The sequence below is a fragment of the Lontra canadensis genome, unplaced genomic scaffold (genome assembly GCF_010015895.1).
Source record: "Lontra canadensis isolate GAN:19392208 unplaced genomic scaffold, GSC_riverotter_1.0 scaffold23, whole genome shotgun sequence".
Lineage (NCBI taxonomy): Eukaryota > Metazoa > Chordata > Mammalia > Carnivora > Mustelidae > Lontra > Lontra canadensis.
In genome coordinates this window covers 1,438,107-1,451,814 of record NW_022631017.1, presented here as the reverse complement: position 1 = coordinate 1,451,814, position 13,708 = coordinate 1,438,107, and the positions used below count along the sequence as shown (strand labels likewise).

The window sequence follows — 13,708 nt, the reverse complement described above, 5'->3', positions numbered from 1 at the left end:
TGAAATGACTAATTTTTCATTAGGTCACAAGCAGACAATCAGAGGCAGGAGGATTCTTTCATTTATTTCATTGAATAGCTATTTATGAGTGTCTGCTCAGCAAAAAAAACTACTATATACTGCTTGCCATGTCAGTTGCCATTATTAAAAGCAGTAGGGAATTCCAGCTTGCTGTTCATGTAAATGAGTAATACTTTCCCCAAATTTAAGTGCTGTAAATATCTTCACCCTTTTAGCTTAATTTTGCCAGGCATTATTTCACCCCTTCCTAGCCATGTTCATTCTTACCTGAAGGAAAAATATGTTTTAGTTACTCTAAAAAATTATTTTAAAAGTGAGGAAGAGTGAACATATTTGAGCAAAGGAATAAAACAAAATAAATTAATGACTCTAAACTTAAATTTAGATAGGAAAATGGCTATCGAGTAAACTCAAACATTTCTATACGAAATTCTGGACACTTTTCTTTTAAAAAACATAATAAACTATAATAAAATATATTAGAATTCTTTATTTAGTCATGCAAATAATGTCAATAAAGAAGTCTGAAATGACAGGTTTCTAAAGTAGATTGTGGATTATTAAATTGTTTCTGTATAATTTTGGTATCAGGTGTACTTAAATCTTGCGACTTCTGGTCATCTATGTATTTCTTGTAATCATGCCACATTATTTGTCAGAATAGATAGTGAACTTGGGTATTCAACGATTTAACATTCTTGGTTTTAATGACTTAGAGTGGTGCTGACAGCTCATGAATAATTTTGCTTGGACTTGAAACTCTATCATGGGCATACAGGGTGAGGGATGTGCTTTGTGAGTGAGCCTGTGGGCTGCTCAAGAGCCACCAACCTATTCTTTATTGTCTTCATCCCTGTAGCTCTCACAGGATTAAAAAAATTTGTTGGTTCAAGCACCTTTACAATTTATGTTCTTATAGTCATACAATGTAATGCAGTGAGAAGTTAAGCAGAAATTTTTTTGAACTGATTATAAATTGCCTTAGACATGAGTTAATACAATTATTAGGTGTCCTAAAGGGATACCTACATATTTCAGTTACACAATAATTTGTATGTTATAAATATTTGTGAACTTAGAGTTTCAAAAAACTATGCCTCAGAAATGCCAAGGTATTTTGTTTGCTTCAGAATAGTTGGTATATATTATCATGGTATTTCTAAAATGCATGTATTCATGGATTTTAAAGGATAAAATTAATAATTTTTAGAACTTGTGATTAAATGAAGGACTGAAGTAATATAGGTTGTTATGTTACATTGTGATGTCATGAGATATTAGGATTAAGAAGTTTAATTGTAGTTTAGAAGAATCTTTCCCTAAGGAATAGAAAGCCCAAAGATCCCACTGACATTAGATCAAGAAGTCATGTATTATGATATTCCGTGGGGCATTTAATATTAATAGGAAACTACAGGGCATCTATGAATAACTTAGCCTACAGCATTTGGGATTGCAATCTAGAAAGAACTAGCAGTCAACTGACCTTAGGAACTAAAGAGTAACCACCAGTGTCACCTCTCACTATTTTAATATGCTGTTCCTTATTATGACTAATGGACATAGATTTTTGTTGTGGTTATTAAAATAAAAGGTCAACGTAGCAAGAAATACTGTAAGTAATTTTGCTTAGTGGCATTATAGTAAATATAACTGAGATGACATTTCTGCAAACAGCTAAGATTTTATTGTTAGTTTTCTTAAGGTTTTTACCTTTAGGCTTTAGATCATAAATTACTTTAACAATGTAATCCTGAGGAATTTAACTAAAATTATTATATTTTCATGTATCCAAAGTATGAAAAGAATAATGAAATTAACAAGGAAGTATTTGCAATGTAATTTTCCTTGAATAGGTTATGAGATTAATTATAAAATGTAAGTTTACATGGGAAAATCTATGGGAAATAATTTGTTAGGTCTTTATTTTTATTATAGTTAGAAAAGCCTAGTTTATAATTTTTTTTTTTTTTTTTTTTTACTTACAGAGAAGAGAGACAAATTTTGATAATGTGCCAAATTTGGGTAATTTGGAAATTTCTGAAGGACTCATATAAGAACATTTGCTTCTTAGTAAGATCTGAAAGAGCACTCAGGCAGTTCTCTCCTTTGAAGGTATCTTGGGATGAAAATATTACTTAGGTAAATTTTTTCTTGATATTGACATTTTTGTTCAAAATTCTTTTTCAAGTGTTCCTCAATAAGTAGCTTTAATGTTAGAGCACAAGGTACCAAATCACAGAGCAGAGATTTACATGGTGTATTAGTGTATTTGCACTATTTTATGAGTAAGAAACGAGGCTCTTTTCATGAACGAGTTGAGGTAAGAAACTATATGTCATAGAATATTAGAAGAAGAAAGAATGTTTTTATGGAGAAAGACAGCTGAAAGTGGTGGTTTGCTGTGAGATTTGTATTGATAAGACTCTGGGTCTCATAATATCATACTTTTCATCATTCCTCTTTGTTATAGAAATTAGTATTCTGCTTAGCAGGAGAATAAGTGGGCTTTTGTTTTAGGAAAGAAAAGGAAATAAAGTGCTCAGCTTCTACTTTCATTTCCAACTTGTCTACGCATGGGTGAAGATTCTTTCCTCCCAGCAGTTTTCTTCTCACTGATTCTAACGTTTCCAAAAGGTGACCCGTGTTTTAGGATCCTAATTTAGGCAAAAATAATAGTGATGGTTATGGAAATGTGGAAATAGTGGAAAAGAAGACCTAAGTAAAATGCCAAATACCAGTAACTTTGTCTCTTTCTCTTTCTATTTGCTTAGGGTAAATGAACAAACAAACAAATTGAATTTTCCTTCCATGGATAAGAAGTGCACTTGAATTTTTACTGAGTTACTCACAGATTATTGGACAGTGTACCTCCCTAGGTAGACCACTGCCTCAAAGTCAGTGTCAGGGTATTCTCTTTCTGAACCAACTTCCATGTTCTGGAATGTCTGTAGAGAAACAACCAAACAACAGCCCTGAGAGATTTCACATTAAGAACATTGTAATAACCAGAATGCACAAGTAGGACTGCGCATGGGAATGTTCCCTTTACATTTAGATGGACTAAACTTGGAAAGTGAAAGAGCATCAGGGAGAAGTGATAAGTAATACTGCTTTGTGGCTTTAATATATTGCCATTTAATTAAAGGCTGCATGCCATTTTGTCTTTAAATACCCTTATGAGGTAGCTTGGAGAGATCTCTGCCCTTTTCAAACTGTGAGATTTCCTATTTAAGAGCAAGAAAGTCTGTTGGTGGAAAAAAACACATAGTCACCATGAAAGTATAATAAAAGTTGTTGATTAAACTCTGCTAAAACTTTGGGATAATTGCACTGATGAGGTTAAGGTCTAATTTATCAGTACCTAGCACTTGTATGTTTGAGGAGAAAAGATACCAGAATTTCCTGATTCTGCCTCAAAATAGATGTTGCACACTGTGTCAGGGCACGAGGGAATAGGACAGTTTGGTCTTTTTCTAGCTCTCTCACTGTGGCTACCAAATGACCAGTGAATCAACCAAATAGAATGATGGAAGGTATTTCAGTTTCTAGGTGGAGATCCTACTGACTATCTTAGGTTAGATCACTTAAATGCTCACCACAACATAGTGTAGGCTGTCTCTGCCCAAATCCAAGTGAATAGATCTATATAAGACTGGAAAGCTACACACTCATAGTAAACATCACTTGTCTTTTATCCATGGCAGTCTCTTCTCCTTACTCCTAGAGTTCTTATTTCTCCTCTGGTTTGACAGATCCCTGTGGGTAATGTGGTGGTCTAATAACTATGGAAGCAGAAGGAAAGGAAACCATACCATTCTTCTATCTGGCCATGCCATTAGCCATGGGCAAAACCAGAACACAATTACAAATAATTTCTAAAAACCCCAGATTGGATAAGTACAAACATGTGACATGGAGCAGGAACCCACATACCTGGTAGATGTTCTCACTCCTCTGTTTCTAAAGTTTCTTTCTGATTTTTAAGACTTCATAATTAGCATGACCTGTGAACATTTTCTTAAGGAAAATTTCAACTGGGAAAAATAGTAGGGACTGACTTGCTATAATTTATAAAAGTGCAAAATTACAATGATTTTTTAATAAATATTTTATTATATTAAAAAATATCTACCTTATAGAGGTTCTTGGCTTAGGATATAAACCCATTTAATTTTTTTTTAAAGATTATATTTATTTATTTGACAGAGAGCGTTCACAAGTAGGTGGAGAGGCAGGCAGAGAGAGAAAGAGGAGGAAGCAGGCTCCTTGCTGAGAAGAGAGCCTGATGTGGGGCTCGATCCCAGGACCCTGAGATCATGACCTGAGCCGAAGGCAGAGGCTTAACCCACTGAGTCACCCAGGTGTCCCCCCATTTAATTTTTATAGCATCTTTAGAGGTGCAGAAGAGATATACTTATCCACAGACTAGTCATCTGTACTATTCTAGTATATGATTTTTGACTGTATATATTTCTTTCTTTGAATAGTTTTCCATTTTATAAAAAAAGCAAGTGACTTTTCTGTCAGTAACAGAGAGGTCCTCATTAAATACAGAGAAAACATCAAAAAATTACCTGTGATGTCTCAAAGATGCACACAACAAAAGAATGCTAGCAGCCATCTCTGGGAATGAATAATGCTTTTCTGGGTGCTTATTTGAAGCTTCTTTTGAAGGAGTCTCCCTAGTATCCCACTTTCATCCACAAAATGATCTATGGCTCTGGTCTATGCATGGAAATTCAGGAGCACTTTCCTTGCAAAGATCAGGTTATGAATTTGATATCTGAGAAGACAATCTTCAAGTGAAATATATTTGCATATGATCAATTTTCCTAGCAGTTTAAGAATCTGTAGTTTGAGGCACCATGCAATTCTCTGTCCTGTATCCTAAACTCTAAATATGTGGAATTATCCCACCTAGTCTATCACACCTACTTAAAGACAGCTTTATTTCTAAGCATGTGGGCTCGTTTCTCAGGATTCTTTCAAACTTATTTCAAATGTTATCTGAGCCAACTACACAAAGCTTTAAACACAGAATACCACCACTTCCCCTTCTAACTAAAACATGATGGTGGGTCAACCCTTGGCCATTTAGTTTAGAAATCAAATAAATTTACTGCTATTAAACCTACAGATAGTTCTTCCCATGGTTGACCTGATGCACAGAGGCTTTGTTGTTTCATTTGTGATTTTGCAGCTTTCACTTGGATAAATACATTTGCAGTCATGATTTTGGAGACAACACAGTAAGAAAAAAATTAGCTCATTTCCACTATACAATGTATTGGCAGATCATTGCTTAAAAGTGTTGGTGTAAATGCCTGTACCGCAGTGATGATGCTGAATTTTATTTAAAGTTCAAGATGGGGAGATTCCAAGGGCATACCAATTCAGCTATAGACAGGTTTTGAGTCAATGTCATAAAATTTGTCACAAAATTATTTTGTAACACACGAAAAGCAAGACATATTTTTTGTTCGTTTTTCTTTTAACGGGAATAAGAGTGCTTCTAAATCTCTCTTGGGAAAAAATTACAATTTTCATGTTCACATTTGAAAGGATTATCAATACCATTGGCAAACACCAACAGAACAGGGATATCTCTCTAGGAAAAGGTTGAGCAAATCATTAAGTTTTCTAATTCACAGGAGATAAGATCCAAATTCCAGTCTCAAGGTATTATATTCTCTTGTTCACTGTGAGACCAGCAAACACAAGACATTAAAGTGTGGGTGATTACTGACAACACAGAATCTGCTGTCATTTACCTGGAAGCCGGATTTAGCCTCTAGGATTTTCCAGAGGACATTCTAGAAGAGGTTGCTGCCATTGACACCCAGGGAAGGCAATTTTTAAATTGTTCCTCTTGAGATGGAACTTTCTGTGGACTTTAGGCCTTTGGGACCAAAACCTACAAGGCATTTATGAATAGTTGATATGAGAATTTTAATAAAAGTTGCAATAACCATGAAAATAGTGTTTTTAAAAAATCTATGTACTATTAGTAACAATGCATGCAGAGTGCCAGGCATTCATAACTATTTGGTTATAAAAATATGTGACTGTAATTATGGTATTTACAGTCAACTTATAAAAATACGTGTAATTCTGAATGGCAATAGTTAATCCCTAGCTCTAACCACAAGCCTGAAAGGATTAGAGGATTATTATGGGAAAGTGCATGGATAATTATAAAATGGACAAAGCTCTCACCGTCTCAAATTCAACATTCAAGAATGGCTATTCTAGCATCATAGGAGCTTCATTTGTCAGAATTCTTCTAACCTCACAAGGTAAAACCGAAATTCTGTGGAAATAAGTAGGGATCAAATGGGAAAGGAACATTTACATGACACAACCTTTGTGAAGAATAATTCTTTCATAGAATAGTCATGCACAACTGTCAGAGAGGTTCACTATCCCTGGAAGAATTCATGGGATGACATTTAAGCACACCTTTCATTAAAAAAAAGTTAGGCATGGTCTGGATTAACCAAATCTTTCCATAATTTAGGTGAATACCTCTTTGGAGCTTATTAACCATCATGGAGAGTGGAGTTCTTATGACACTTTCTACTTCAAATTTGTGTTCCGATGGAAGGAAACAAATCCACACTGCAGTTTAAATTCAGAAAAGGTGTTTTTTTTTTGTTTGTTTTTTACAAACTTCTAAAATCTCTCTCTTTAAGGGAAAAACACATTTCAGCAAAATACAATATTCTACATAGATGAGATACTTCCCACAGGTCCTTTTCTTCTAGGAGATGATCAGTCATCTTCCAGCAGTAGGTAGGTTCTCAGTTTGAACACTATCAGTATTTCACAAAAGGACAAAATGATGGCAGTGAACTTGAAAAACTAGGGTGAGTTGCCCATACGCTACACAAAAAAGCAGAGGTCGGGCATTACCTGCAAATCATGATCTCATATGTTAAGATGTATCTTGGTATTTAGTAATTGGATTTTTGGAGATATCTGCTGCACAGTGAGGTTGGGAGGTTAGATGATGCTTAGTTAGATTCCTTTCAGGCTTAAATTACTTCCTAGGACTGAGCTGGGGCATTTTGGATGGTAAATTAACTCTTCCAGAACAAGAAATTCCATTTCAATGAATTATTGCTACAATTTACTAAAGAGTACCATCGTGTCCTGGAAAAGATAACATCCCTTCCAAAATTCCACCCCTCTAGTCACTCAGATAATGGGAAATTCACATTTATTTTTACTCACTTTGATCCTTGAAGTCAGAACCTAACAAAGAACCATTTTCCCTCATCTAAAAAGAGACTTGTCTAGTTGGAGGTACGGTATTGGAACTGCTGTGGCGGTTTGGCAATCTATGCCACCATCCTCACATGTATTTGGCAACTGGCATGCTTGATTCTTTCCTTATAAATCAGCCTGCCACTCTTCTTTGCATGTGGAATTGTCTAAAGTAATAACGAAAAAAATGACCCAAATAGGCAAGCTTTTTAAAACTTGATAAATGAATGGAGAATGGCATACCTCAGAAAGAAATGGAGCAATAGTTAATGGAATGTCTCAGCTGATTACCGCCATCTTTTGAAAGCAATATAAAACAAATCTTCACAAATGGTAAGTAAACTACGAGAGAAGAATCCTCCTCCCTCCCCGCAAAACCCAGCTCTTCAGAAATTTCTACGTCAGATATGAGATCATGGTCTGCAGGTCTACCAGTGTCAAATACCATTTCATTCTAGCAGAGCCCTTCAGGAGGAAAAAGGCCAGGGTTATCTAATGTATGAACAATATGATAATATTATATTAACAAATAATGAATAAACAATAACTATATGTTTATCACAATTGTATTCCATACTTGATCAACTGATACTCAGTCTACATGAATACAACTGAAAAGACAAGAATCATTTCTAATAGAAACTCAGTAACCTCAAGGTAGGACAAAACAAACTTTATTTGATAAAATAAAATTTGGTTAAATGGTTTTCATTTTAGAGACCGTTCTTTCCCTTAATATCCTGGTGAACTCCTTATTTGGAAAAGTACACTTGTCTTGTTGTTTTGTCACTTCATTAATCTATCAACGTCATTTCCAAAAACTCAAGCAGAATGGAATGGTTTGTATCTCTTTTCGGAACTTAACTGAGTCCAGAAGTTTTTGTTCGTTTGTTTTTTATTTTTGTTTGTTTTGTTTTCTTTTCCCCACATTTTAATATTTCAAATTCAATTAAAATATACAACCAAAGTTGGCGGGAAACAGTAGCTCTCTTCCAGGTAAAAGAGCTTACTAAAAGACTTTAGAATCACTGGACATTTGTTCAGTCCTACCTGAAAATTAACTTATTTTACTGCTTGGTGTGGGAAAAGGCATTTTCTAGTAATTTTCTGTGACAGGAAGCACAGCATTAATCCAAGTAAGCACCCAACAGACTAAGTCTATCTGCTGGGGAACGGTTTTAAACATTAATTCAATGAAAACATTTACCTCAGTACTTTTTCTGAGAGAGAACTCAGCAGCAGTTACAGTTCATATGCCACCTGTGGAGAGCCGTGAACACCCTAGGCGGTAAGCCAACTGAGGAGCACTTTCCAGGTAACAAGAACAGTGATATTGCAAGAAGCTACAAAACAATATTGCAGTAGTTATAGTGACCACTACTACAGTGATCATGGCCTGGGTCAATGTGCCAAATATTAATGCAAGGAGCACACTAAAATTTATAGGGTTAGAATATTTTCCTTATGCTAAGAACCAGTGGATGGCACATGATGAGTGGTTATGATCCTTTTATTCTGTTTCGTACTACAAACGCTCCCTAGTTAGAGCTCCTTTATCCTATGTTAAAGATCTATATTCCATGGCAGTATATTTTCATCATCTAAAATGAGAGCACTATAACTGGTATACCCCAACTCTCTCTCTCTCACACACACACACACACTCAGACACACACGTGCACCCTTATACACACATGTATGGACAAAATGTATAAAATGCTCATTTGCAGTGGGTAAGCTCTCTGAAAGCAGCCAAATCAGCCTTTGCAAGTATAGAGAACCATTCAATGCCGATGAAAAGCCTTATCAATTGTTTAGCTCCAACATGAAATTTTAACCTTTGTCCATATAGTAATTGGTTTAAATGCCTTTCGTATTTTTTGCTAAGTCATCCAAAGCAAGAATCTCAGAGACTGATGTGATATGTAGAATCTAATGGACTCACGTCTTTAATTTTGCCTTTCACACAGTTGAATAATACTCTTGCTGCTGAAACACGAGTTGATTTTGGATTGCTACTGATGCATCTGTATTTGGCTGAGGCTAATTTGGCTTTCTAGAGAAAGCCTAGTCCATTGGCAAATGGACACCTTCTTCCACACATCAATGTACACTAAAGACAAATCTCAGTATATGTATATATGGCGTATATACATATATATGTACACATAAAATGGATTGGGAAGTCCTTTGGTTTAGATGGGATTAAATATGTACTTCCCAAGTGCATAGGTTTCCTTTGACCAACCTGTTCAAAACAGAAATAAGAAAAGTGCCATGGCAATTTTGACATTTCCTGTCATTTTCCCTATGTAGAGGTTCCCTTTCCTTTTCTTGGTTCCCTTCCTTTTCTTTTCTCTTTCTTAAGCATTTTATTTTTGAAAGTGTTTAGACCTTTTGGCCGTCTAATACTCCATTGATTTGTCCATTCCTTGGAAGAGCTCTAAGATCACATCCACAAACTTATCTTTAGTGGAGAACAAGGTTGCAAAGAACATTTCCCTCTTCTTTGATCCTCTCTTCCCCCCAAGAGGCAGACACCTTGATGTGTCATGACAATTCACTCTTGATCTGACTTTCCTTGTTACCCCTGGCCAGCCCAAGCAGCTGAGGTCTGAGCTTTACTCTCCCTGCATCGTTGTGCAATACTGGAAAAGAAAAATAATCCATTTGTCTACCCCCTTCAGACTGTGGTGACATGATCAGGGTTCTCTTGAATTTCTATGCATTCAATTTCCTCTCTCTCCTTTCGTTTGGCACGTTTCTTTTTCTTGTGGTGCTTTTTGGAAGGGGGGAAAAAGGTTAGGAACACAGGTAAGATAACAAAACAGTGCAGAAGTGTGCAACCCCCAGTGAGCAGCAAGCATTTGAACAGTGTGAAGGTCAGGTTCGAAGGCACAAATAGGAGGGGGACCAACCCAATAAGAAAAGAAGTAACATTTTGCAAAATGGCTGTCCCATGCTCTTGTAGGGAGCTTTTTATACATTGTGTTCGGGTGTGCTCAGTTGCTAATACAAATGTGTAAAGCAGTGGTGCACAGTGGTCAATGGCAAAATTTAAAGTGTAGATAAGGCACAAGATAGAAATGCAATCCATGTTGACGTTCCATAATGTCATTAAGCCCAGAACGCCCAGCTCAATTGAGGTGACACTGAGAATCAGCCAGAAGTTTCCCAGAGGGTGGATCACTAGGAAAAAAGTCAGGATTAACACCAGGAGAACCCCAAAGCCTGCAATCAGAACAGGCACCGTGACAGACAAGCCGTAATGATCCATGAACACGAAGGAGGGGTTGAACACAATGAATCGGATGCTCTTTGATAGGGACAAGGGCCTCAACTTTTCCAACACTTCTATGACTTCCTTCTGCTTGTCTCTGCTAGTCCTGGCCACCAGATACAAGCGGGAAGCAATAATGTTGTTTTCATCCCCTGCCTTGGAGAAGATGATATCGTTCCGAAAATGCTGGAATTCTGGCTTTTTTAAAAATGAGCTTTGTAGGACACTGATAAAGTCACTCTTGTTATTGGCACTGATGTTGCTAACTTTCAGAAACTGGTAATACTGCTCCACCCAGGACACGGCCGTGAACCCGCTACAGAGTCTCCGTATATCCTCTTGGACGCTGCTGTTCCAGTACTCCAGGGGCTCGTAGATGTAGAACCCTATCACTGGGCTGTAGTTGCTGAAATATTTCTGCTGAACCATGGCATAGGAAACACTTGGGGAGTCACTGGCTAGCAGATGGATGATGTTGGCTCTGTCACTGATCTGCAAGCACCCCATGAAGGAGAAGGAGGCGTAGATGAGATAGAGGATGACGACAAATGGCTTCACGTAGATATTGGTAATCCATTCATTGTAATGCTCACGGAGGAAGTGCTGAATGAAATGGTGCTGGTAGGGGTTCGTCTCATGATGGGATGTCTGTTGATGCCCATCACTCATTACTGTCTGGAACCACACAGGTTTGCGGTCCAGGTATTCTGCAGAGGGGATCTTACAGCAAAAGATGCTGTGGTAGCGGTTTTGCTCGAGTTGGCCTGCAAAGACCAGACAGGAGCCAAAGAATGAGAAAATGTAGAAGTAGTTCAACAGAATGGAGACACACATGTTCTGACAGAAGACCTTCACAGCCTCTATGTTTGTGAATGGGCTGGCACCCATGCCAAAGGTAATGAAGTACAAGGAGCTGGTCATGGTGTAGGTGACCATCACATCGGAATAGGCATCTGCCACCCTGTCTTTGAAGGGCAAAGTCTCTCTTGTTCTCCGCCATCCAGACAGAAGCTCAAATACTCCTTTAGTTCCATGACCTAGTTGTTTTAAAAAAGAAAGAGAATAATTGTTTTATTATCTATTATCTATACTAAGCAGTGCTTTATACTCCAAGCTGCAAAATGCTACGATCCTCCTATCAGGGTCTCAAAATTTGAGTTACACCATGGGATATATTTTGTCCGTGTGTCCACTTTAGCAAGGTCCAAATTAATTGGTATTCTGGGTAAAACCAAACCCGTGTTGTCTGTCTTATTAATTCGACAAGTCATAAATACAGTTGACATTATTATGTGATTTTTTTTTCTTCCCCTGCACACATGTTGTCTCCCTTAATGGGTCATACGTTGTGAATGGCAGGGGCTATTATTCACACAGCTTCAAATGCCCTTCCACACCAACCGAGTGCTTGATCAACTGAGGCATTGACCGATAGTCCCAAACCTCCATTTCAAGCTGACTTACATGCTGATGTAGGAAATCATAATATGATTTTAAACACTTAAAAATCACTTTGCATTGACTTTACGATGTTAATAATCTGCTTGATGGCCAAATGTCTTAGAATCCTGTTCCTGTAGATTTGATTAATTAACATTAGATGCAAGTTGAAAAACTTTGCCAGGTCACGTAAAAGACAGGGCAAAACCTTCAGGGTGAGAGATCACAGCAAGCATTTCCTTTGGGCTCCTCACAGAGCTTTTATTCACACAGTATGGATGCTGACTAACATTTGCTTCATTAAAGTGGATGGGGAATGGTTCTTTTTAATCAACTTCTGCGCACTCTTTAATAAGGGTAAATAAGCAAAAGCTTCATTCAACAAATATTACTTGAGCACCTGCTATGTACTAGAAACAGTTAGATACTGAATGTTCCTCCCACACCAGGAACTTAACAGCTCTTAAGATACTGCTGCTTGCTTCCTTATCAACAAAAGCAGAAAGCAGCTAGGAAAATAAAGGTATTAGGCCATACCTTTAATTTCCCTTTTTCGCTTCTCTGATTTAGCTCTGTCAATTACTGTTCACAATGTATCAATTGGTAACTTTCTGACTGAGTGAAAATCTTCATACATCACTCTTGCCCTTGTAGGCAAAGCAATACTACACACAAACATTTTCTATGAATGGATGCAAGCTGTGTTTGGGCTCTTCTCCAAGAGATCCATTAGACACAATGTAGCTTAAAGACACAAAATGACCTAGTTCAAGAAAACTTGGAAAATGGACTTTGTGCAGTACCTAGATATTGGAGGAATTCACTTAGCAATGCTTTAACAAACATATGATAATGGCTGGGGTCCTACAATAATCACTGATTTTGTGTAGTTGAGAGTTGCTAATTGGTCTCTATACTTTTCCCTCTTCTCTGTTACTTTTTTTTTGGGCGGGGAGACTGCAATGGGCACAATTAAAAACTATTTCCCATCCTACCTTTTAAGTAGAGGTGGCTCATGAGACATATTTCTGGGAAGTGTAACTGATAGTCACTTAAAGATGCTTATTAGAAAACCAGAAGGAACTTTGCCCTAACTGGCATCACGGAGCCACCAATAAGAGCCTCAGTCTGCCATCTTCTCTAAGTCTCTTTAAAGAGAGCCAAATCTCCACTTGTCTAAGTCACTGTAAGTAAGGTTATTATATGCAGCTGAACCTATTCCTAATCAACTAAGTTTTGTAGGTGAGTTAATATTACAGAAACCTTTTTTTATGAGGATCTAAGAATTCTTGCTTTATAGTTAACTTGACTACAGTATTTATAGGCCTAAATATATATAATGCTAATATTTTATTTTAAAGTTACATGGGTTCACCTATCTTGGGAATTTTTATTAATTATTAATTGTTACTGTATTGGAGTTCTTCTTATCCTAAATATAAAGCCTATTGAATTTCCAAAGTTCTCTTTTCTGAGTCCCCAGTCAGAAAAGATAAGTTTATCCTAACAAATAGAAAAGGTTAAGCAAATTGCATTTATGTATAAGGTAAGCTTTTTTTTTTTTTTGTGATTTTCTGGAGGCAATGATCTATTATTCCTTGCATTTAGTTACTAGCTCAGCATATATGGGCACTGAGTTAAGTCTAACACTTTTTTAAAGTCTGATGATTCTTACACATCATTAATTCTTCATTTTTA

The 13,708-nt window shown here is 36.8% G+C and overlaps 1 protein-coding gene across 3 annotated transcripts in view; it reads right to left on the bottom strand.

The window, feature by feature from the left end:
- Positions 1-9,652: 9,652 nt before the first annotated feature.
- The window catches only part of PTCHD4 (patched domain containing 4), a 171,254-nt gene continuing 167,198 nt past the window's right edge, over positions 9,653-13,708 (bottom strand). For all 3 annotated transcript variants that reach the window (XM_032861975.1, XM_032861974.1, XM_032861976.1), the window contains one exon: positions 9,653-11,607. In XM_032861975.1, coding sequence (XP_032717866.1) covers positions 9,974-11,607 — 1,634 coding nt within the window. In that variant the 3' untranslated portion in view covers positions 9,653-9,973. The remainder of the gene's footprint in view (positions 11,608-13,708) is intronic.